Below are 25077 nucleotides of genomic sequence, written 5' to 3'. Positions count from 1 at the left end.
CAGCTGGCCTATGAAGCTCTGGAGTATGCAAAAATAGCACTTGAAAAAAATGAAGCGAATTTTGCAGCGCACAAGGTGAGCCAAGCAAAATAACTTAACTGAAATCTTGTCCTTTGATTTCTGCCAGTAGGAAACTGAAAAAATGTCATTGTGCTGTTTCAGCAAACTTCACGTAATTTAGCTTTTTGGTTGGGACTGCTCATTTTCCCTAATTTTTTTTTTTGAAGATCAGAGTTTAGACTTTTGCAGCTAAATTCCCTCTGCACAGGCAACAGGAACTGGTTAAATGTGTGCAGGACTGTGGAAAGAGATGACTGATCAGGTTGATTAGAGCTGATGTAATTGGCTCATCTTTCTCTGGTGCAGACATGCTGTACATGCCCCATGTTCAGCATGCTGTTTCTGTGCACAGTAGTAGCTCTGCAGAGTTTCACAGAACATACTTCTAGTCCTGGCTTCATCCTGCTATTTTTTTTGTGCTGCTTCTCATAGGCACAGAGGGAAAGCAGTGTAGTCAGTGGTGCTGCCATCTTGGCTAACAGGAGGGTGTTGATCCCCCATATGCATGCAGACCAGCAGGTAGCTCTGTTGCTGCCTGAGCCGGTCATAACCAAACACTTCTTGTTTGTTGTCATTGATGATGGTGGCAGCTGTTCTGTTTTTGTTTTCTGGTTGTTGTTTTTTTTATTATTATTTTTTATTTTATTTTAATTCACTATTAATAGCTATAGTTCTGTATTAAATGTTTTGTTTTTGTTCTTTGATTTACAGTGGTATGCAATTTGCCTCAGTGATGTTGGAGATTTTGAAGGAATCAAAACTAAAATTGGAAATGCCATTGTTATCAAAGAGCACTTCCAGGTAATGTGAACAGGTTTTTTTCATACAACACCATTAATGCATCCAGTATGTAGATTGCATAACACTTTGGGGTTTTGGGTTATTGTGACTGTCCTGAATGCCTCAGCAACAAGGACTACATACTATCACCTGCGTTCCCTAAACAAAGTCTACTTCGTCTGCCAAGAAGGGAGTCTTGAAATAGATAAAGTGCTTTGGACACCTCTTAGGACTGAATAAAACCTAACAGTGCTGCTTAGAAATGTGTGTGTGGCCATCCTTTGAACTGTGGACTGTGTAGCAGTAAAGGGGAAATGCTGGAGAAGATAAAGGACTATAGTTTTATATCATCAGAAATTACATCAAAATCTGAATGTGCCCAGCCTCATGTGAAACTTTTAATAGCCTGCTACACAGAAGTCTGTCAGTGTGTTCAGTTTTTTGGAGGTAAGCTGACGTAGTTGTGCACTGAATAAGTACTGCATCACCTGGAAGTTCTACATTGTTAATCTGATGTAATTAACAGTAGGATAACAAGTCTACTTTTTAAATGTATTTTAATCCAAATGTGGCAGAACAACTTTTTACATGTTCTGATTTTTCTTTCCCCTCACTAGAGAGCTGTTGAACTGAACCCAAAAGATGCTACAACAATTCATCTCATAGGCATTTGGTAAGATGTATTTTCAAACAAAAGTTAGTATGTTACAAAGAAAAATGCCAAAATAGAAAATGCCTTATAGGAATTGCAGAAATCCTTGGAATAATTCAGTGGCTTGTAGTTAGTTCATGCAAACATGAAAACCTATTGAATGGGTATAGGGTTTTTCATGCCTTGAAAAAGTCTGGCTGTTCTTATGCAGTTCAAAAAGATGAAAAATAATTTTTCATACAATTTATTTGTTTTACTGTATGGAACCATAAAAAAAACTCCTTTTGCAGACCTAAGTATGTTTCCATAGCAGACACCAGAGATTGTGAGTGCTACTTGTTTTGTCCTACTGATGTGAACAGTGACCAGACCATGAATTTACATTGAATTTCAGTGATGGCTGCAACTTAATACAACCTGTGCATAGTGAAAAGCTATCAAAAGTGAGATGTGTTCCTAAAAGATTTCCTTCATTATCTGTCATGATAGTGTATTTTAAAAGTCACTTTTCAGTAAAGACAGGTTACAAATGCATGTGCTTTAACAAAAATCTCTGAATTTACTGCTCAGTGAGATGGGTACTAAGAGTTCCCTGCTACACAGCAGGTGAAGGGACCAGAAATACAACGGTCCCTACTGATTAGGGTACTCTGTGGAAGTGGTGCAGGTGAAAGCAGCATCTTCTCTGTGTGAAAGATGCCTGCCAGCACTTCTGGGTATTTGTCTGAGAGACACCAAAGCTGCTACTTTGTTTTACAGGAAATCTCTACTGTAAGATTGAGAGATTGAAAACAAAGCTAGAGGTTTAAAAAAAAAAAAAGTCACAAACACAGCCACCTTCTCTATGTTGTTTGGTTTTTTGTTTCTGTTTTTTTTTTCTAGACTCTTGAATATCAGAATAAACTTAAATCTACTGTTCCAGAGTTTTTAATTAGTTTACAAACTTATTTAGGTTTTTCAGCATCCACCACTCATTCCCACACGACCACATGACAATTGAAGTAGTCCATATCTCTAAACAAAATTGTATGCTACCAACTGAGTGAGCCTCAGTGTCAGTGTTGAGATAGGAAGCTTGTTCTGGGAAGTACTTAAGACTTTATTCGTAAGGAAAATTCAAAATGATGATGAGAAGTGTGAGATTAGTACTGCTTTGGGCACCAAAATATCCCTGTATTGTATATTTAAATATAGTCATTATTGAGTCCCAGAGTATCTTCATCTGAAGCAGGGATTTGGTATCAGCCAATTCTTGACTGTTTTTTTCATTTTTAGTCCATCCAACATTTAATTTCTTTTATTGGCATTTCTGATAAGGAACATCTGATGGCTAATTTTCACCTCAGACTGTGTGTTCCATGCCTTGTCTCCCCTCTGCTCTGAACACTTTCATATCTGCATTTATTAATTTTTCACGTCCTCTAGAGTGCTCTGTTTTACACAGTGAATAATTTTTATACTCATTATCAGAGGGTAATAAAGTGAATAGCACTGGTTAACATTTACACCTGGAATGTTAAAATTAGAATTGCTCTAGTAGGAAGATCATCAAGTCCAACTGCTAAACCAGCACTGCCCAGTCACTGAGAAACCACGTCCCTAAGCACCACATCTACATGGCTTTTAAATACCTTCAGGTATGGTGACTCCACCACTTCCCTGGGCAGCCTGTTCCAGTCCTTATCAACCCTTTTAGTGAATAAATTTTTCATAAATTGTGCTAGCAGAAGTTTAGGTTGGTTTTTGAGGCCATTTCCTCTTGTCCTATCATTTGTTAGGTGGAAGAAGAGACCAGCACCCACCTCACTACAGCCGACTCTCAGGTAGTTGTAGAGAGTGATAAGGTCTCACCTGAGCCTTCTTTTCTCCAGGCTAAACAACCCCAGCTTCCTCTCATAAGACTTGTTCCCTAGACCTTTCACCAGCATCATTGCCCTTCTTTGGACACACTCCAGCACCTCAGTGTCCTTCTAGTGTTGAGGGGCCCAAAAATGAACACAGTACTCAAGGTGCAGCCTTGCCAGTGCCAAGTACAGGCAGGCAATCACTTCCCTAGTCCTGCTAGCCACAGTATTTCTGGTATGAGCCAGGATGCTCTTGGCCACCTGGGCACACTGCTGGCTCATGTTCAGGTGGCTGTTGATCAACACCCCCAGGTCCTTTCCCACTGTGTGGCTTTCTAGCCACTCCCCAAGGCTGTAGCATTGCCTGGGGTTGCTGTGACCCAAGTGCAGGACCAGGCAATTGGCCTTGTTGAACCTCATCCCATTGGCTTCTGTCCACCAATCCAGCCTGTCCAGGTCCCTCTGTAGAGCCTTCCTACCCTGAAGCAGATCAACGCTGCCAGCCACCTTGGTGTTGTCTGCAAACCTACTGAGAGTGCTCAGTCCTCTCGTCCACATCACTGATAAAGGTACTGAAGAAAACAGGCTCCAATCCTGAGCCCTGGGGAACACCACTTGTGACCAGCCTCCAACTGGATTTATCTCCATTCACCCTGACCCCCTGGGCCTCAGGGAGAACGCTCTGCACCCTACACATTTGAAATACTGAAGTGTTCAATCCTTCCAGCATCTCTGTGATTGATGACCTCTGTTATTTAGTAGACAGGAAAACAGTGTAGAATGCACAGCCTGGAACACCGTAGTTTGATTCTTGGGTTTATTTTCTTATAGATCAGAGTCTTTCAGGAATGTACTGCAGATCTGCTTTATGTTGAGAAAAACAAGGTAGTGTTGAGGTAAGGCAACAACGTTACTCAGTTGTGCCCTGTTTTTCCAAATGTATTAGAACAATATCAAATACACAAATTGTTAAGATCATTCAACCTCAAAAGCTGTGTCGTGGTTAATAACTGTCCCATTTTGACTAATGTAATAGCAGTTCCCAGTAACAGACAACCCAAAACCTCTCTAGCGAAGCTACGCAGCAGCTTCAAGCATCTTGCTGTTCTGTTGTACAGTTGTAAGAACTTGCCTGCAGAACTTGCAGTGTGGCAGGAGTTGTCGTGACTCTTGGAAACAACAATTCTGATGTGCAAGATATGAGAATGTTACTCAAAACCAAGAGAAAAATGTGAAGGGAATATGCAAATGTTTCCCTTTGCTGCAGGTGTTACTCCTTTGCTGAAATGCCGTGGTACCAAAGGAAAATAGCCGCGACGCTGTTTGCCACGCCGCCAACCTCCACCTTCCAAGAGGTACAATATGGAAATATCTCACAGATTTTTATTCCCCCCCACAAAGCTGCAGGTACATTTTTACTAATTTTCTTGACAAAGCTGGCACATGCTTATGGAATAAGCATCCCTTTGAAAGAAAGTGTAACAGGAGAGTGAGGGACATCTGAAACCAAAAACCTTCAATTTTTTTAGCTATAGCACACACAGAGCAAAGAAAATTATTTCGTGTAGTTCATGCAGCAGAAAATAACAAGCTCCATGTAACTTAGTTTGTGTTTACTAGTACGATCTCTTGCAGAAACCTGTCTGTACAAGTCCCAGTGCTGATTGATTACTTACATGGTGGGTGTTACGCCATGTACTTATTTGATAGGACTATTGGAAATTTCCCTTTTACATTAAATGTAAAAAGCAACAGTTTGCTGTGTCTCTTACGATGATCCTTCTCTTTACCTGGCTACATACGGTGTGGGCTTTCTCAGTTCAAAGTAGTTTTGTTCATCTTTGCTATGAAAATTTCTACTGGCATGCACCCTAGAACATACTGTCCAGATGTGTATCTTCGAGGGTGTATAACACCATATGCATCTTATTTAAACACTTGTACATATATAGAAACTTGAAAATTAAATTGGTATTAGGAAAGTTTGCTGCAGCTGTTAGAATCTTTCTTTGTTTAGATCAACCAGTAACTGGCTCATGATATTTTATTCTTTTAAGGTGGGAAAGGGCGTCAGAAGTCATTAGGAAGTAATTGTAGAGTCACTAGAAAGTAATTATAGAAGGCTGCTTGCTGTTACACAGAAAGCAATTTAAGTTCTGATTGAGAAAGAAATAAAACTTTTTAATGGAATGTCAGGCTTCTAAGTTTTGCTGAAAACCACTCTCAGAACAATACAAGGCGTCAGCCAGGATTTCAACTACTGCAGAGTCACGCTAGTCCCAGCATCAAATTATGTAGCACTTGAAGTGGCTGAAGAAGCAAAACTTGTCCCAGAAGCTGTAGCTGAGCCACGCTGGTAAGACTTCTGCAGTTTCAGTACAAAATCAGTTTTCTAGGTAGAGCCACACTTTTAAGTTCTTCAACAGTATTTTCCCTCCAGCTAATAACATGAAGAAGAGGTCGGAATGGACTGAAATTTCTGATGTACAGGATAGGAAACTAGCTGAAAAATGTGTGCAGATTTCATAAAGGTTTACTCTTTTCTGAGGATATTTAACTGGTATTCTGTAGGAGTCAGTTTTCCCTGAAGTATTTCTCAACATTAATGACCTGAATCATAGGATTAAATTTATACAGGAGAGCTGGCTGGAGGAAACTGCTGGATGGCAGAAGTAAAATTTGAAATGATCTTGACAAGTTGAAAATTGGGAAAAACACTGTCCAGTTGGCTAGGAACAAATATGAGGCACTGTACTCATGGAGGAACTGGCAGAGGAGTAGTTGGATAAGTACTAGTTCTGTTGGGATGTCCCAGCTGGTTGTATATTGCATGAGAACCAGGAGCAGCATGCTGAGTTAGTAAAAATAAGGTCATGGACAGGAAGTTCTTCATCAGCTACATTAAGCATGTGTGTAGGGCTTTAGTTTGACTACTGTGTTCATTTTATTGTCCATTTTCAAGAAGCCAACCTTATCTGTTGCAGGCTCTTCGTTACTTCCACATGGCAGAGGAAGGTAATACTTCTAGCTTTTTTGGACAAAATAGTATCTTATATGAATGATGAATTAAAGTAAACTTTGAGCTTTCAGTATTGTCTTAATAGCATATGATCTGCTGATGAACTTACCCGCCTGTTGTGCTAGTCAACACACTAGACTGTCACACTGGAATGCTGCTGCACAGATACTCAAAGTATGTTAACATGTTTACTACTACCCCTTACAGTGCAACATGAGGGTCTTTTTTCAGCATAAGTATTAAAGTGAAATTTGTACCTTCATTAGTAACAAAGTACTCTTCCCAGAGGAAGAGTTGCCTGCTGAAATGTAGGGCGAAGAAACAAGCAGAAAAGGGAATTTTGTATCATTTTTTCTAAATTTTCTTTAAGTTCAAAACTCCCCTGTATTCTAAATAGAACAAGGCAGACTACTTATGGTTTCAGAAGCTATCTGGATCAGAGTGCAAATCTACTGGCAGTAAAAATGTCAACACATAGAAGAGAATATGGGCCTATTATTTCTCCAAGAGTGAAGCCATTAGCAAAACTGACTAGCTGAAAGATAAAGGAAGCCAGGGGAAGACAGTGCTGTGTGAAAGACTTGCACACAGTTATACCAGGGAAGTTAAAGTTCATCATGTACCTTCTCCCGGGTGTCAAGTAATGCAGCTGTGAACTGGAACAGTGGACTGACTTAATCTCAAAATTTGCCTCCAAAACACTTCCTGGTGCTTTGAGTCCTGACCTTAGATCCAGCAGCAGAGAAACTCTGTGCTGTAACTATGAAAAGTAGGCAAGACTAGTCTTTAATAACAATTGATAGACAAAGCATGCTTTATAAAAGCAACTTCTTAAAGTGCTCTTTAAAACTGTTTGTACCCACATTTAACTTTTTTATTAAGTTTTCTTCCTGTGCAGGAAAAGCAAATATCTGTATATGCATGGCCCAAAGCTAGGAAGTGTGTCCTTCATTTCCTGGCCTGTACTTGCTAAGCTGGTTGCATTGCCTGTTGCACCTTCTAGGTCCAGAAACGCAGAGAATCTGCAATGCAAAGCTCTTACACCTTAAGCTTGCTGCTTTGCTCTTTGTGAGGAATCTGGTTTAGTTTAGTATGTTAACTAACAAGCTGCTAGCTGCTGTAACTGTATGAGACCAAAATCTAGCAAGTAAAAATTTCACATTGGCTTCCTTCTTAGGCAAATCCAAAATACTATTCATCTTCTCCAAAACAAGTATTTAAAGGACTAACACTGTATCATGGCGTTGACAGCGTGCTGCTCATTCTCATTTAAAGCTTTTCTGCCATTTTTATACAGCTGAACCAAACTTCTACAGCAAAAATTTGCTCTTTTTGGGGAAGACATACTTGAAGTTGAACAATAAAAAGATGGCTCTTCTGTGGTTAAGCAAAGCGAAGGATTATCCTGCACATACAGAAGAGGACAAGCAGGTAGGAAGTCAAGGATTCTAATAATACAGTCATATATTGTAACCATGACATCATGGCAGGGCTATGTTTATAAGGTTAACTCAGTGAATTGTAATGCAGCACCTATAATCCAGGATCATATCCAGACTCCATGAAAATCTAGTCTGTTGGTAACTGCCTCTAAATGAAATGGTTGGAACTACTCTGTCTATAATAGAGAACTGTTAACTTTTTGTCTTTGTCATGTTTTGCAGCATTAGTAACAACCCACTCTTAATGGTGTTGTTGAAGTTAAGGCAGACACCTGAACTAACCTATGTCTGTGTGAGCAGAGACTCACTTGTCATCTGCTTGAAACTGGAAAGGTCTAAATCGTATTTTGGAAGAGCTAAAAACCATGTGAACAGAAGGGAGCAAAAAGCATGGCTGTATCAAAAACTTGCTAGATCCACAGCAGTTATCATTGCAGTCCTTTCTAGGCCTGTATGGAGAGAGTTAGACTATCTGAACTGAGGCAGATGGAAGTGACCTGTCTTTGACAGCTAGGTGACATGAGGCACTTAAATTACCCTTTAGAACTGCTTAGAAGAATCCTGGTTTGGGTCACTAGGCAGCTGTGTCCTACCTGAACACATACAGAGTGCTCCCACGAGGGGCAATCCATTAAGACTTGTTCAGACCTAACATTGCATTCAGTATAAACCACAGCAACTGCAGTTACCTGTCATAAAAAATGCCAGTAGCTTCACAGTTAACAAAGCCCGATTTCCCAGTGATTTTTCTTAGGGTTGATTGGCCTCTAATTCATACTGCATGAAGCTGCAGCACAAGGTGCTTTAGCTGGTGGAGAAAACATCCAGGTTTCCTCAGTATCCTAACTGTAAGAAATATCTTGGAAGGGTTTTGTACTTCACACCTCAGAAAAAACACTACTGAGGTTTCCCTCTGTAGATTCTCTAGTAAGGCTCGAACTGTTTCTCCCAAAAGTGAGCTCCTTCAGTAATATCTTTCAGTAGGAATCTGGGAAAGGATTCTGTTCCTCCACAGCTTTGCAGAACGCATGGGAATGTAACAGCCTAAAGGAGGAGTGGTCTCAGGACTGCCTGCAGTCGGTCAGTTCTTCTGACAGTTGCTGGCAGCTAGAGGCACATGTGAAACCAGCAATCATGAGCCACCCAAAAGAATTTCTTTTCCGTAGGGATTTTTGTGCAGTGGCAGGGTTGTTAAGCTGCTTCTCTGCTGCAGCCATGCTTGGCCTCCTGGTACAAACACCCATTTCCTCATCGCCCAGAGGGGTGCAGAGCTGCTGAACTGAGAGGGGTGCTATGCTCTCCCTTCTCTGGGTGAAAGTGTAAAATGCACAATTCAGTGGGAACTAGGCTTGGCAGTGCAGTCAGAAGGAAACTGGCCTTTGCAGAGAAAAGTGAGTTCTAGTCTGCACTGGACGGAGGCTCGAGGAGGTTTCCTTCCCACTGGTTACCTCTGAGCACCTGGCTTACATTGTCTGCACTGCTTGCTCCGACAGGACCAGAAGTTTGTTGGCTTTTTGGTTTGCTTTTAATATAGATATTGGAAGTCATCTTCAAACTTCACTAGATTTTACCCAGAAACCTGAGGCAAAGGGACTCTCACAAACAGTCTTCTCACACTCCCTTAGCTGCTGTCCAGAATTTTGAAACCTCTGGGTTGATTTGTTGTGGTCAGATATGGGACAGCTTGGACTGCATACTGTGGGACTGCATATCAAGAGCTATTCACCTGTATTCAACACAAATAACCTTACTACATACAGTAAGCAAACTGCTCTGAAGGCACTGGCTTAAGTGGCTTTATTCCCATTCACATTTTAAGTGTTGAGCATCTTGAACTGCAGAAGACGAATTACTAGATGTAGGAGGGTTCTGGATTTGCAGAACTGTGGTGGAACACTGGGGTGCTTGCGTGGCAGGCTCTGCTAGAATGGCATCTAACTACCTGGCACTGTTCTGTTGTATTCGTATATTTCTTTCAGGTACAGAAAGAAGCTTTGGAGTTACTTAATTCTATATAATGTGAAACAAGATAATGGGAATCCAGCACCTCAGGTCTGTGCAGCATAGGAAGAGGACCCCAAATACTACTTTGGTTTATTAAAGCTGTCAATAAAAGTATAGCCTAAACCTGCTCTCTCCATCTCATTTCAGTTTCTCTGTCAGCGAGAGTATGTGTCATTGTGTGATCCCTTCTGCTGGTGGACGTGAGAATGAAGGGCCTCATGGACAAGCAGGGTGTATGTTGGAGGGGCAAGGCTGGGACAGGGCTTGCACAGCTACAAGTTAGAGCTGAGGAATAGGTAAGAAACATGACTAGCACAACTGAAAAGAAAGGAGGAACAGGGACATGATGTAATTATAAACCTACAGTTTTTCCTGGTTTCAGCAGCCTTCAGGTGTAACGTATACTCACATTACTAGGTGCTCCTACAGGTTTCTCGTTGAGGCTGCACTAGCAATCTGAAATGCTTGTGTCTGACTTTGCAAAAAGTGCTGTGGTTTAAAAAAAAAAGTAAAGTAGGGAGCACCTCTGAAAATCCTTTTATGGGTGATAGCAGCAGATGCAGTGAGAAGCTTTCGGTGAAATATGGATGTGTATGTGCATGTGTAGAGGCTGTGTGAACACTGAGGGTTTGGTGGCTGCACAATGTCTGCTGACAGGCACAGAGGTTCCCATCCCCATAGGCTGTGTGCTCCCAGGGCTGTAGAAGGGAACTACAATTTCGGAGCATATAGATCTCAGTTTGTAGAGAGGAAGCAAAAGTTTCTTGTTCTTGCTATGATGTTAGCAGGAAATTTCACCATAAAAATGAATTTACCTAATTTAAATACACAGCACAGAAAACATTTACAGACTTTGCAAACATTATATTCTGATTACCTAACGGAGGACCAAATAACAAAAAAAAAAAAAAAAAAAAAAGGCAGGCAATGAAATAAACATGGTATTGCCAGTAGAAAGTATAGCAATCTAGAACAGATTGATTATAAATACCTAGTGTTTGCTTTCATAGCAAAGGACAGAAAATATCCATTCATAGAAAAGGATGTTGCAGTCTACAGGAGGACGAAGGAGGGCATAAATTGCTTCAACTAAAAAACTGAGCCTGTGACAAGTCAGTAGTAAAAATCCACAGCTTAGAGACAATGTAGTGCTTTAATTTTACCCTCAAAGTTAAACTAGTTAAAAGATGAGTTTTCTCCACTTGAGGCAAAGTAATTCTTATTTTTCTATTTGTAGAGCATCAAACTAAAGTCTTCAACATGTCAGAGTCCCTGGGTGGATGCTGTGTAGTGTTTCTTCACATTTTCTACATTCCTACAGCTCTGTGGCAGAGGCACCTCAGTTCTGTGCCCTTCCTGCTGCAGGAGCTGGGCTGCACAAAGAGGAGCACTGCCCAGGGACCAAGTAAAGACTTCAGTGTTCAGAGAAGAGCAGCTGAGTTGCTTGCAGGAGAAAGGGACTACAGAGTAGCTCCTTCAAGTAGTGCCACCTATCTCACTGGTTCTCTCGTCTCATCTGCAGCCTTCGCTGCCTCCTCTCTTCACTGTCATACCCCTCCCCACAAGTACAGCTAAATTACAGGGAATGCAAATGGGAAAAGAAAAAGTTACAGTGTTGTTACTACTGGAATTCCTAGAAAGTCCAGGTTAACTATACACGTGCACACACAAGCGTGTAAGTTGTTGTGTTTTGGTTTTTTTTTTCTCTCTCTGGAGCTGTGCTTTCAGTCATCCTCTGAAATAGATAATATACATGAGCAGAAGGCCACTAGGATTATTTTTTTTTCCTTGCTTACTAACCCTTATTCGCTGGAAAAACTACTGCAGTCATGAGACAGATAAAATTATTAAAACAATAGAACAACTCCATCCTTGAGATGTGCTGTCTGTTTTATTATTACGTTGTTCACTTACAGACTCAGAAAATTCAGTGGTTGGTGGTGGGGCACCAAGTCTTTCATTAGTGCAAATTCATGAAGATCACCCTTACGAAATTTAGCCCTCTTCCTCATCTTTCAGGCAAGCCACACACACTTCTGTTGCCTGGCCTTTGACACAGTTTGTTGTGGTTTGGGTTGTGGTTGGTTGGTTGGGTTTTTTTGGGTTTTTTTGTCCAAGCTCCATTCTGACCAGCATAAGCCATAATTTAGTTGCTGTATTGGAAAGATATATGAACACACAAATATTTTTTCTGCATGTACACTTTTAACAGTGCAGTATGATACATCACAAAAGTGGCTTTAATTATATTCGAAGAAATCATTTTCATGGGTGTACAAAATTCTGTGTAAGCTGAATGTAATGGAATTTACAGTTAATATTTAATACAGTGGTAATTTAAAACACGTACTTACTCTAATAATAGAGAAGCATTGTTGGCTAGAAGTAGTATTTAATATCTTTCACTTGAATAACGTGTGTAAACTTATTTTAAAACACATCTTAGCAGTTCAGCAAATACACTCAATGCCAATAAAACTAATTTTAAAATGGCTTTCTGTTATTTAGGACAACCCTGACCTATATAAAAGACTGACAGTTTTTAGACATGCTTAACTCAGGTGCATCTGAATTTCTGGAAAAATGCAAGGGGAATGAGAGTATTTAATGCTTGGGAACACTTATCTGTGCAAAGCTTATGTAACTTACATTTCGTGTTTCCTAGATCCAATTATTTAAACTGAATATGAGCGTAGAAAGCAGCAAGGTTCACATAAGCTTCTGCATACCCTTAGAGCTCAGTTTGCATTAATTTACTTTACAGAGTTGTAAAAAGGACAGCACAGATTGAAAAGGGAAACAAAAACCACCACCAACAACAAAGAAACCTGTGAGTCACCAGACAAAGGAGAGTATGTGTAATATTTTATCTTTTATTATTATTTTTTCTTTGAAGATGACCTAACATCCTCGTGGTAATAACCCAAGGTAATATGTAAACAAATTTCAATGCTGCTCAAATGAATTAAAATATTCTGTTCGGCTCCTACAGTAAGTCAGAACAGTGGCACCAATTCCTTTCAACATAAATCACATTCATCTTGTACATAACTCTTGTGCAAGTAATAAAGGTTTTATTCATGACCTTGGCTACATCAGTAGAGAGATATATCAGCTATTCACATAATTAAAAAAATTAAACTGACAGAACAACTTATTCTGTCTTCTCGAATACCAGCAGCATCTTTCTACATATTTAGGATACGTTTGGCCTAAGCCTTTTTAACACCTTTTAGAACAGCCATGCAATAAAACAAACTTGGAGATGTTTCTTAAGAGAGAACACGGAGCAGTTTAGACATTTTTCTGAATAATAAAGCCAAGATAAAGCAAATCCAGGCCCTTTTAAATGGCTGCAACTTTTCATACACTTCAAGCTCTATAAAACTAGAGCCTATTAGTATATATATTTATATTTTTAATATATATTTTAAATAAGTCTCTTGTCTGCTTTCAAAATTTATGAGGGGTTTTTCTGGTCTTTTGGAAGGACAATAAATAAAAGTAGAAAAGGCTGAACTGTTTTGCATATCTTTGTGGAAGAACGGAGAACAATTATAGTTTTAGAGTTCCAGAAAGATCACTGTACAGAACAAAAAGCTTATATACAATTAAGTGTGCAATTTTACTTGGCTGGGCCTTTTATGATGCAAGATCTCCTTTTTGAGTGGAAGCCACTTCTACTCTTGACCAAATCCCTCTGTTTCTTCAATAGCAAAGAGCAGCTTCTCTTTTAGTTGTTCATAGCTTTTATATGGTGGCAAATCCAAACGATTAAAACTGAGCAGGAGAAAAAAAAAAAATAAGTTTAGCCCATGTACAACACTACAAAATTCAACTGCTACAGTAGAAATTTAAAATGTTCTGGTCTAACAATTAGAAATTAAGCAACAGCAACCAGTGCAATATCGCTGCCTTGACATTTCTATGAGCAGTAAAAACAGATAAAGTTTGAGAGGAACACTTTAAGAAACAACAGACTTAACCCATCAGATAAAACACAGAACCTTTCTTTGAAGACTAAAGACAGCCCAAGATACAGAGAACTATAACGCTCAGGAAAGGAAATGTTCACCATGAACTTCAGTATCATCCTAGCTGGATGCAACTCCAAATTCCAGCAAGTGCATGAAAAAGCCAAATTTCTCGCCTTCAAGAAGGGTGCTGCCTCTAAACCTTGCCCTAAAAGGCTTCTGCCAAAATTCTGTTTTGTTCTGTGTCTTCCCCAGAATGACCTTAGACAGAGATGTGTTTAACTCTTGCAATCATAACATGAAAAAGCAGAGGGGGTGGAGAAAATGGTAAGGTGGAAAATTTCCTTAAGTAGTTGTTAAGTTCATGAGTATTGTTGTCACAACGTTGCTCAAAGAAGGTGTGTCTGTTCTGCACCCAGCACATGCAGGAAACTGCTCCCTGTACCTGTTGCACCAGTTTGGAGTAGGAATGCCAAGCCAGTAAATGTCCAAAGCCTGGCAGGGAAAAGTATCTGCATTCTTTGGTAAGCATCCTTGTTTTGAATGTTTGCTGTGATTTCTTTCACACCATTTTTTCTCATGACACTTATATTTTATAATACTACAGTATAATAAGACAATCTAACACCTAATATCCACACAACTTTTTTGAGTTATTTAATATTCTCTAAAATAAAGAATTGGGGAAGCACCTCTCAGCTCTACGCAAGAAAGGCAACATCATACTATTGATAGATCTGATGCTGACAAACCAGCCAAATGCAGTAGCAAAATTTAAGAATAGGGCATCCAAAAAAGTTTTCAATACTAGCATGTCAGAGGAATCAGAGGGTGAAGATGGAGCTGAGGAACTGATTTGGTAAATGCAAGACCAAGAGAGAGAACCACTAAAGGTTCAGAAAGGTTACATGTAACAACTCACCAAGTGTGACTTCTTGGTAACCAGGTTTCCTTACCAACTTTTTCAATGCAGAATTTCTGAGGACCATTACTTCCTAAAAAAAGAAGATTTTAGAAAGTGTTATCTGCTCCTTTTAAGTAGCACACATAATATTTATGTAAGACACAGGTCAGTTACAGCAAACAAAGCTCATTAGGTGCTACTCAATGTTACATGAACATTCTCTTCACAGAAAAGAGCTAATTTCCTAATGATTTGTAAAAGTACTCATGGAATTTTTGATATAAAACTATCCCCCCTCTAGATACACGCTGAGGTACATGAAGTTGCTGTTATCTGTATACTTGCAGCATGGTTCATTGGCAAATGGCACAGTTACAGTATAAAAGTTTTGGTCACCTTTTACTTACCCATAAGTTCAGCAAATCCACCCAGTGGTAATCTGCAAGTGCCAGTGACAAACTGCAGAAGTCTCATGCGAACCTCATTGTCTGTTTCTTTTACAAACTAGGCACAGAAATTCAAATTACTTAATAAAAACCTTTAACATAACTGGAGAAAAACAAAATCCATGAGAGTGTTGAGAAAGTATAACTCCATTTAAAAGACACCACCTTGAGAATAATTTAGCTTTCCCGATTTCAGCAGAACTGGGCAGAGGGAGAAGGCAGTGATTTCAGATTAGATGCACTGTTGGCCATTAAAATGTGAAGGCAGGGAACAGCAAGTAAGAAGAATCTTTATCTGCTTTGTTCAGCTCTAAAATATAACTGGTGCCAATGGTTCACATGAAGACTGTTCCCATATTGGTTAAACCCAGCAGCCCAGCCACAGGCTCTGGGCACTGCAGGAATGAATCGTTCCCTGCACGTGGCAGCCTCAGAGGGAGAAAACACCGTCTGCAGGGGCTGCAGCACTCGTAAGGGGATCACTGGGGGGAAAGGAAGAGGAGAGGGGAGACAGAACATCTCAGTGAGAGAGGGCACACTGGTCACTAGAATTTTGACTCAGAAAAACCTCGATAACAAAATGAGTAATTTTGTTCTATGAATGTTGAAACCATATCCAAAGTTAACTGAATTTCTGATTAAAATTCCTTTGGTACCAAGCTTCTTAAAAAGAGATCATACAACCAGATGTTACATTATTCTGACAATAGATAAGCTAGGAAATAACTGATTTGCATCATTTTCTTATAGAAATTTGTCAAAAGTGCCTTTATTTCTAAAATGGTGATCTATAACAACACCAAAATGCTTAGCTGTGACTTCTCTTCAGGGAAATTAATGGAAACTGTGAGTCTCTGTACAGAGCTTTTGGAGGTTTTCTTCTGAAAATAATTCTTAGCCAACTTCACATTCATTAAAATATGAGTTATAATCAGTCAGTGCTAGACTGGCACAGTTAATACAACAATAACTATAAATAATGTGGCATTTCAGATGTACAGGTGTACTACGTATGAGAACATTTAGAAGGTAGATTACTGCTGAGAACACAAAAACCCTCTATTGTTGTAAAATCAATAAAGACAAGATAGAGAAAAAATACTCATGACCCAGCCATCCAAACATAGTTCAGGTATTTATCTGCCATTTCCCACTCTAAAGTACACTCCCAAAGAACCAATAATGCTCCCTTCCTTCTCTGAAAACAAGAAAGGATGCAGTGAGAGTCTTTATTCAGATGGCATCCCTCCATTCCACATGTCATGTGTTACAAAACAGAACAAAATCTAAAGCTGGAAATTTTGCTGATTCTCATACCTGCCAGAACCATATGATCTGCTTGCTGTTCCTTGTATAGTGTCGATAAACAGTGTTCCTCTGCCAGTCTGCCAGGTCAACTTCCTGCATACCGCAGAGCATAACCTAGACAAGAGAATGTTTATCTGACAACATACACCTCTACATACAGAAATTAATTTTGTATTTTGTCCCCAGAAAGGGACTCAATTTTTTTCATTTTATTCCAGTCACATTTTCCTTTACCCATTTACAGAACTGCTCCATAATTGTTTATGTATCTGAGTGGTCTGAAAGCCTGCATACCAAAATTAGTTTCTTCTGACTAGTAATTCAACAGTACAAGATAATACCTTTCCCATAAAAGGCAATTTTATATTGAAAGGAATATTACCTTTCCCATTAAAACCTTGCCTCATATTCCAAGATAAGTGATGATGATTAGGTGGCTGCTACTGCTGCTACTAGTAAGGACAAAACACACTATGAAGACTACCAAGTATTCATTAAGAGGTGTAATGAAAGCTGAAAGCACTGAAGCCAAAGCCTCTTAGAAAACTGAACAGTAAATAAGATTGATCAAAGTCCTTTCTCGGGAAAAAACTCCCATTTAACTTAAAAAGTTTTCAGAACACTGCTCACTATGTATAAGGAACCTTGGCAGGTCTCACAGAAATAAGTAAGCAGAGCACTACAGAGCCTTTTGTCCCTGCTCCAAATCACAACCCCAGCAGTGGTCAGTGGTCAGGGTGATTGTTCAGTAAGTATGGTGGATGCAGGTGACTCCTGTTATCAGCCCGTGGGGTACCTACTGAGGATCTGCAAAATTCTGTTTCAAACCTTGTTGGTTCCTCCAAATTCCTGTCCTTCAGTGTAATAACCCTAGAACTCACCCTGGACAACGTTTGTGAAACTAAGTGATCACCACACACAGAACCAACAGATGGCAACAGTGATATCTGTCACAATGTAATTCCACCCATCTACCACACAGGGAAAAGTTTTCTAGAGCCATCTGTGGCCTCATATCCTGATCCTTTCAAAGAAACCTGCAAAACATTTTAACACTGATGATGGAATCTAAAATTCCCAACCACTGAACACCACAAAACACCGATTCAGTAGAGGCTGGCTTTTCACCACCAGTTACCCCCACTGCTCCTATTAAATTCTCCACGTTCCAAAAGCTACCAAATGCAGCATGCCACAAATGACAGATTCAAGCTGACCTATCAATTTAATCATTCCACATGGATTGCTTTTGCAAAAGATAAAAATATTGACCAGAAAAGCTCACCTCCAGCTCCTTTTCATCAAAATAGTGCAGCCACTGTAGAGGAACAACTTCATTGAAACCATCAAGAAAGGCTTTGGTTTGCTCTCTGACTCCCCGAGAGAATCGCCACTCGGCCATCAGCCTGGGGTGGAAACAAGCACAGAGTGAGCCCAGCCTGCACGCAGCAGGGGACGCCGCACAGGCAGGAGTGTGCACAGCCTCCCACCAGGCAGCACCCCCTCCACTTTGACTGGCTTTAACGCCATCATTCCTTAGCCTATAATGGACCTACCACACTAATATTCTCACATATCTCCAAATTCAAGCAACAGTAAAAGTAGCAAGATTACCATTCCAGCTAAAAATGAATAAATAAATAAATAAAGCTTTCACTAATCAAATTCAGCAGACTTTTCATGAAAGCAATGCTAATTGGGCTTTTAAGATTTTGTTATGGCAAAATTTGCTTTAGGTTTAAAAGTGCATAGTTCTAGTGTTTCAATGGTAGAAAAATTTCCACTGATTTTAGCATAGTCTGTTCTTGAGCAAAAACCATCATGTAGGTAGAGAATAGTAATAGGTACTGTTGCTTGTAATACCTATAATTATGGTTGCCCAATACTTTCAGCATAAGATTATTTCCAGTTTCAACTAAAAGTAGTCATTTTTGTTCTCAGCTCCTGATTTATGCTAAGAATTGGAGGAAGAGGTAGAGTCTTTTACATTTCAAGTAAAATGGTCCAGCTTCTTCTGAATACCAAAAAAAAAAAAATTAGAGACCATAAATACACATACTAGAGAAACTATTTCACTGAGAAACTAAAGACTGCTAATTTAAGTGGAAACTTTATGTGCAACACTGGATATATTTTCTGTGTCACAGAAAAAGATCTGAGTACATCTGCCTTTGAGAGATCACTCTGAATAGATGGATCAGGTTTAGAAAAAGAAAGGTAGTGATAAGATTAGGAGAGAAGCAGGAAAGAGCTGCATAGCAGAACAAGAGAAAAAATAGCTTAAGTCACACCACACCATACACCATCCTGAATGTCAATTTCCACAGTGACAGCAAAGTTATGAACAATTTTGAAATCCTCTGTCAAATACGTGTATTTCCTCCACCTGGATCTGATACCTGAAGTTACTGAAAATAGGTTTGCTCACTTTCAGTTTCACCTCTTCTCTTTTTTTTTTTTTTTAATTGTTTTGGGTGGAGGGAGAGGTGGGGTAGGGAGGAATGGGAGGGAGAAGGAAGCAGGGAATAGGACAGATCAAAATGTACCAAGAGATCATGTGTACCAAGATACCATTTCAACAGTAGTCCCAAGAATTACAGAGTAATAGATAACAAAAAAAGAAAACTCATATTCTGTGTCAAAAAAGACTAAAGCAAAAGAGGAAACACAGAACACTTTTTTAAACATCTGCATCTTCCTACCCAATATATTCTTCTTTGTTCTCCTCAGTAACCAAGATATTTGAACCTCCTGATTTCAGCTCATGTGAGGTTACTTTGCCTAAGAGCTCCATATCCACACAGAAGTACATTTCCAAGTTACACTCTTCAATGTTATTATCCCTAAATGAAAAGAAAAAAAAAATTTCCAATGAATTCTAGATAAACATGAAACTCCAGAAAACATCACACACAGAAAAAAAAAATAAATCAACAAACCTTATCCAAATTAGGGAGTTGTAAAATTCAGTATCAATAGATTCTAGGTCCTTAATAGTAAGCTTTTTGCTTAGCATTCGTTTGTAGAAAGGCAGAGAAAAACCAGTGTCAATAAATTTCCCATGAAACAATGCCTGTTGAACAGAAAAAAAAGTCTGGTTAGATTTTACTGAACTACTGAATTATTGAAGTGTTTCTGGACTTGATTTTTTTTTCCCCCTTTCTCCTTCAAATAATAAAAAACACCAAGCAGCAGTAGCAGCTTGGTATTTAAAAAGAACAAAACTTTGCATTAAATGGGAGGAAAAAAAGTGATGATTAATTGCAAAAGTCTATCCAAGCATTTGTTATCATTACAATTTAGAAATTCTTTGATTAAAATAAACCTTCTCATAAAGGATTGTCTATGGAAAAATGGAATTACTAACGTTCATTTTTATTAAGTGGATAGGTATGTATGCCAAGTGTTATTTTATCTCACTTGATCATAATATTTGATCCTACTTGAGCACTACTGCTGTATTTTACTACATATGTACATCCTGCAAAATCATCCTTTAAACAATGCTACTGCAGCTTGTAAAAAACAGTTTAAAAATGCAATCGAGTTGCTTTGAAAAGACCTTTGGGAATCAGGTTTTTTATAGGTGAATATCAGAACTGAGAAATGAGACTCTTCCTTCTACTGCAAAAATTAAAAAGAGAAGATGGTCACAGCTGTCTTGCCACATGTGCACAAAGGGTTTAAGCTGGTTTCTAGTCCTGAGGCACAGCACTGCACACACACACACACACAGAGGGATAACCTTGGTACTGACTCTGTGCCTGAGAGCTAACACAGCACAGCTACAACTATGAAAACATTTTTTCATCTTCCATATCAAGTACACTTTCTTCCCTAAAATACCTCTGTAAAAAAATATCCTAAACCTGGGCCACATATGGCATTCACTGCTTGTCCTTCCTTACAGCTGAAATTCCATGAGCAGAAGAGCCAATGTAACAGCCCATTTCCTCCAGAAAAAGACAAGGGTCCATTTTTTTTCACCACCTTCTAGTATTCCCCCTTAAGGCTTACTCTAGTATGCATTTTCTTCTGCTTTAGGAGAGCTTAAAGAGGTTTTCTCTAGAGGTATTTATTTATTTAATTGTGTACTTATTTTTAAACTACTCTATACTTCTCATGGGAGAGCAAGCTGATAGAAAAATTAAATGTCAAGTGCAGCATTCAGCCATATGATTTCCTATTTTTGGCAGAAGTAAGCTCTTAAATCATCTCATTTAATGTGTATGATACCCCTAAAATCAACATAAAAAAGTTGCCACATCATTTAACCGCCTTTTTTTTTTTTTTTTTTACAGAGTAAGATGTGTATTCTTTATGTTTAACCCCATTTTGGTCAAAAACATCTGTAGTTATTTCAGTACTTAAAACCAAAAGAACTCACAACTATTTTAGAACTGTGAGAAGGACAGAAATTACAACTGCACTTAAAAAGCCTGCGTAGACTCCTCAAAAGGATTCCCACTTAGACTATTACCTGAGCTATATAAGGCACTAGAGGGTATCCCAGGAAGTACCATGGGAAGGACCATGCACTGTAAACCATGAGTACACTCAAACCTTGCAACAGACACATTAGGCACCAATACATAACTGACTCCCTCACCCACGCCCTCTCTCCTCTCCTTCCAACCCCCACCCTGCCCCAAGAATTTAAAATGACAATATAAACCACTTCAGGGAATAAAAGTTTGTCTTTTAATTACATGAAATAGTTTCATTAAGTTCTCTTCTACAATCTCTACTTTTATGAAGTAGTTTTCCTGAAGTCAACATTTCAGTTTTGGATTTATCTTATGCAAAAGATCACAAGTCACTGACTAAAAGAAAGAATTTGGCTCTAGCATCTAACTGGCTTTTAGCACATCTTCCTGTTAAATGACATTATAGCTTGCTGAGGGTTCTAAAAGACAAAAGCTGGCAGCCTACTGAAAGTGTTAGCCCAATTAAATAGATTCTCATGACAGCAAAAAAATGGGGACCTTGGACATAAGATCCTTAAAATCAGAGATGTTATCATCAAAACTGAACAAATTTGCTTCTCAAGAAGCACCTACAAGAAAAGCAAAACCATGAAAACCCCCAAACTCAATTTACGTTAAGTCTTAAAGTATTTTTCCAATTACATTACACTTTGCTTGTATTCGAGTTTCATACAGAAAGGCTGAACAACAGGAGAAGACAACAGTATCTTCAATCTGAAAATGCACTTTTGCCTACTGTGTTTGGTTTCACTATTCACCATGTTCAGGGATATTGCGGAGGGCTACCTGTAGACATCAGGATGACTATGTAGAAAGATGACTGTATCATTACATGGAAGGATAGAAACATGACAGGGCAGGAGCCTGCTACAGAAAACCAACTGAGGGATACCAGGAAAAATGACAACACGGCCCCTCAGCTTTTAGCTGAAGGAAAACTTGATGGTAAAGCATCAGCTCCCTGCCGGCTTTTCTCAAGATCTGACCATAGTATCCAAGTATATGGGTTCAAATTAAGGCTCAGTGTACTCTGCAAAACATCGCTAACTCAGTTCTTGCATAGAGTAAGGCATCCCAAGTCTAACTGAGGAGCCTTTTTGGGAAAATACTAGTCATGTGTTTCAGAGCATCAGTATTCAGACACTCAATCAAACAGCAGTTTGCATGAAGTACACATATCCAATTGATAAAAATAAAATATTATATTGAATGTCACTTTAACTTTCATCACTATCCCAGGAAACTAGAGTGTGTAAGAGAGTTAACTATCAGGGAATATTTTGGCTCAATAACCTTACATGCCTAAATCTTTCATGTCTAAGAGATTAACATAACCTTTAATAATTGTAAAACCTAATACTGTTCAGTAACAAATGTATAGCTACAGCAAATAATAAAACCTTAAAAATCTACCCTACCATGGCAATGAAGCGCCCAATGAAGCAGAAGTATGAAAGGTGGTCAGGATTGATGGTTGATGCTGGGTTTATCTGCAGGCAGTAGTTGCTCTTGCCGGCGTATTCAAACAGGCAGTACATAGGGTTCAGTACTTCATGGGAAAGCAAGAAAAACCATTCTCTAAGGAAAAAAAAAACATGCATGCACATAAAAACCATTAAATACAGATGTTTATCACCATTTCCCTTACTTAACTAGCAAAATTATCAAAATATAAGCAAACTTAGAAAAATAACATAAACAGTGTTGTATTAGAATCACAGAATAATATATAACATTATATACACTCCTTAAATATATAAAAAAAATCATTATTAAAACAACTAATGTTAGAAAGTCATAGCTTCCAAAGTTTAGAAAAGATTTTTAAGATTGTCACCTCGAACACACCTTCATAGCACAGGTCTTAGCTGCTTATAGTAACATTTTTGCCTCAGTTACTTAATACACAGTATTTATCCTCCTCTTGCCTGTTTTACTGCACACAACTCAAATCTTTATTAAAAAAAACCCACAGATTATCCCATGGGCAGTGCCAATTACAAATAACCTAGGCAAAACAAAACAAAAAACAAAACACAGCATACCTTATTTGCTTTCCCAATCTGAAAGCAGAACACACACTGAGTTACTGTGGCTTAACAATTTACCATGCATCAGTTAAGCCCACAGGACACAACAATGTGGAAATACACTGTTATTGAGGTTTAACTATTGCATATTGTTAATCTCTTCCATAGCTTCCAACTCATCTGACCTGAAATAATAACAGAACCTAGTATTTTGGCGTTAGGATTGCTCATTTTTAGAATATTTGTTGCTTTATAGTATTTGCATATCATCAGAGAACTCAGAAGCTGTCACATATATACAACACTCAGTTTTGTCTCAGGCCCCAAATGCTTGGAACTGAACCACCAGGCTTAGGGAAACGCCACAAAAAAAAGCTAAAAATCTATCCTACAATAACTGCAGGGACTAGGTTCCATCCTCACTGCCTTTCAGCGGTCACACTGAATAGGGATCTGTTCCATCCCTATATTTACCTGAGGACAGGGACTATGGTCTATGGTCTAGAGGTCTGCTGGCCTGTTTCTCCTAACAGTTCTCTAAAACTCAAGTCATGGCTCATGATTCGCTACGATACACTTCCAACCCAAAGGCTAGTATAAAGAGTAAACAGAGAAAGGTAGCCAGGATATAGTAAGCCTAACAGGCTTCTGTGTATCTTTTAATAAGCATGAGAATGTTAAACGGCATTCTATGTGAGTTTTATACTGAGACAATTACATTAACTCAGCACAGAAACATCAAATTCAAGAGGCATTTGAATTAGATCAAAGCCAGATAAGAACAGAGGAATCAATGAAATCAGTTACCAACAAGAAGTTTGCATTTTTCACATCAATAGCTAGAAGTAGCCACAGGACAGTACCAGATTGGTCCTCCTAAACATAAGGTAAAAATCTGGAGGGAACACTGAGTTTAGCCTGCTGAGAGAGAGGTGATACATCAGGTGCACCAGCTTTCTGTATTTGTATTAACACAGCTTCACATTAGCAAGTCATGAACATGACTTGACATGAACATTTGCTCAGTGTCATTTAAGAATTTTCAGTTCAAGTTACGATGAGATCCTCACTGCTTCTCAATTTCACATACAAAGTCTTGTACAAGACTTATTCTTAGAACTATGAAATTATACTACTTAAATATTTGGGGTTGTTGGGTTTTGTCACCTGTTACTTTCTGTGACTAACACTCATCAGTTAAATTAATACCACCTCTTAGGAATACTTTGTTTCTCTGGAATGCATTACTTGAACCTTCCTGGTTCCTATCCTGTGCTTAGGGCCATCGTGATAGGAACACCAACCAAACAAAACCCACGCAAAGCAAAAATTGGGATTCCTCCTTACAGTCACCCCCCAAAAGCCTAACAGACTTCGTAACTCAGAAGTACAACCACCCACATGTCCAAAGAAGCTCAGCCTTCAGAGACAGGCTTCCTTACTTAAAAATGCTACACATTTTCACTGAACTACATTATAACAGTGAGCTACATAAAACATCTTTACATTAGAAAAATCCAAACAAACAAGAAAAATTATGACAGCTATGACTACTTCTGCTTTCCTGAATCTGCAGTAGGACTAAATTTTCGTCCTAAGAGTTAGGTTTCAGTCAATTAACTGGCCACAGTAGTGAGTGGTTCTCCTCTATATGATCAACAGATGAAACACTTTGTCTATGGTTTTCCTGTTATTAGATTTTCCCACTGAGTTGCACTTTAGGTTCTAGAAGACCAATGTAACCTAAGCTGCTACACGTTCCTGCACAGCCTACACAGTCTGTTCATCCGCTGTTACTTCATGCCTGCACTATTCTCCTTTATATCCTTTCTGTTCATATCAGCCCCAATCTGGGATTCACTTGGGTTTTTCTTCCAAATAAGCAAAACACTTTATTCTCCTGTGGAAGTCTCTGCTTCCAGGAAAGTGGAACTTTCTGATAGAGAGTTTCTGAAATAACTCAGTCTCGAGCAATTTTTTAAAAAATCCAATTTAGACATCAATCTTCATCAAGGAACTGAGCAACTGAGATTACAGTTTTACAAATGTAAGGTTATAACCCTTAACAGTAGCCCTTGCTGCCAGTTCCACCTCCTCAAGACATTACAGGGAGTTAAAATGGTAACC

At 38.9% G+C, this 25077-nt stretch overlaps 2 protein-coding genes across 2 annotated transcripts in view; one reads left to right on the top strand and one right to left on the bottom strand.

Moving 5' to 3' along the window:
• Positions 1-3: 3 nt before the first annotated feature.
• On the top strand, positions 4-9946 carry RMDN1 (regulator of microtubule dynamics 1; the record flags this gene model as incomplete). Its single annotated transcript, XM_008945533.1, has 7 exons — positions 4-75; positions 772-861; positions 1458-1513; positions 4604-4691; positions 6321-6351; positions 7653-7786; positions 9777-9946. Coding segments are annotated over 7 exons (510 nt in total), but the record flags the coding sequence as incomplete, so codon positions are not given.
• Positions 9947-12662: 2716 nt separating this feature from the next.
• The window catches only part of WWP1 (WW domain containing E3 ubiquitin protein ligase 1), a 37117-nt gene continuing 24702 nt past the window's right edge, over positions 12663-25077 (bottom strand). Inside the window, exons 16-23 of the mRNA XM_008945532.1 lie at positions 22339-22498; positions 19373-19506; positions 19136-19276; positions 17719-17839; positions 16443-16547; positions 15087-15183; positions 14698-14770; positions 12663-13581 (exon numbers count right to left, since the gene is read on the bottom strand). Coding sequence (XP_008943780.1) covers positions 13482-13581; positions 14698-14770; positions 15087-15183; positions 16443-16547; positions 17719-17839; positions 19136-19276; positions 19373-19506; positions 22339-22498 — 931 coding nt within the window. The 3' untranslated portion in view covers positions 12663-13481. The remainder of the gene's footprint in view (positions 13582-14697; positions 14771-15086; positions 15184-16442; positions 16548-17718; positions 17840-19135; positions 19277-19372; positions 19507-22338; positions 22499-25077) is intronic.

Source organism: Merops nubicus, unplaced genomic scaffold, assembly GCF_000691845.1.
Source record: "Merops nubicus isolate BGI_N331 unplaced genomic scaffold, ASM69184v1 scaffold5918, whole genome shotgun sequence".
NCBI lineage: Eukaryota > Metazoa > Chordata > Aves > Coraciiformes > Meropidae > Merops > Merops nubicus.
The sequence above is the reverse complement of the archived record's forward strand: the minus strand, read 5'-3'. Positions and strand labels throughout refer to the sequence as shown.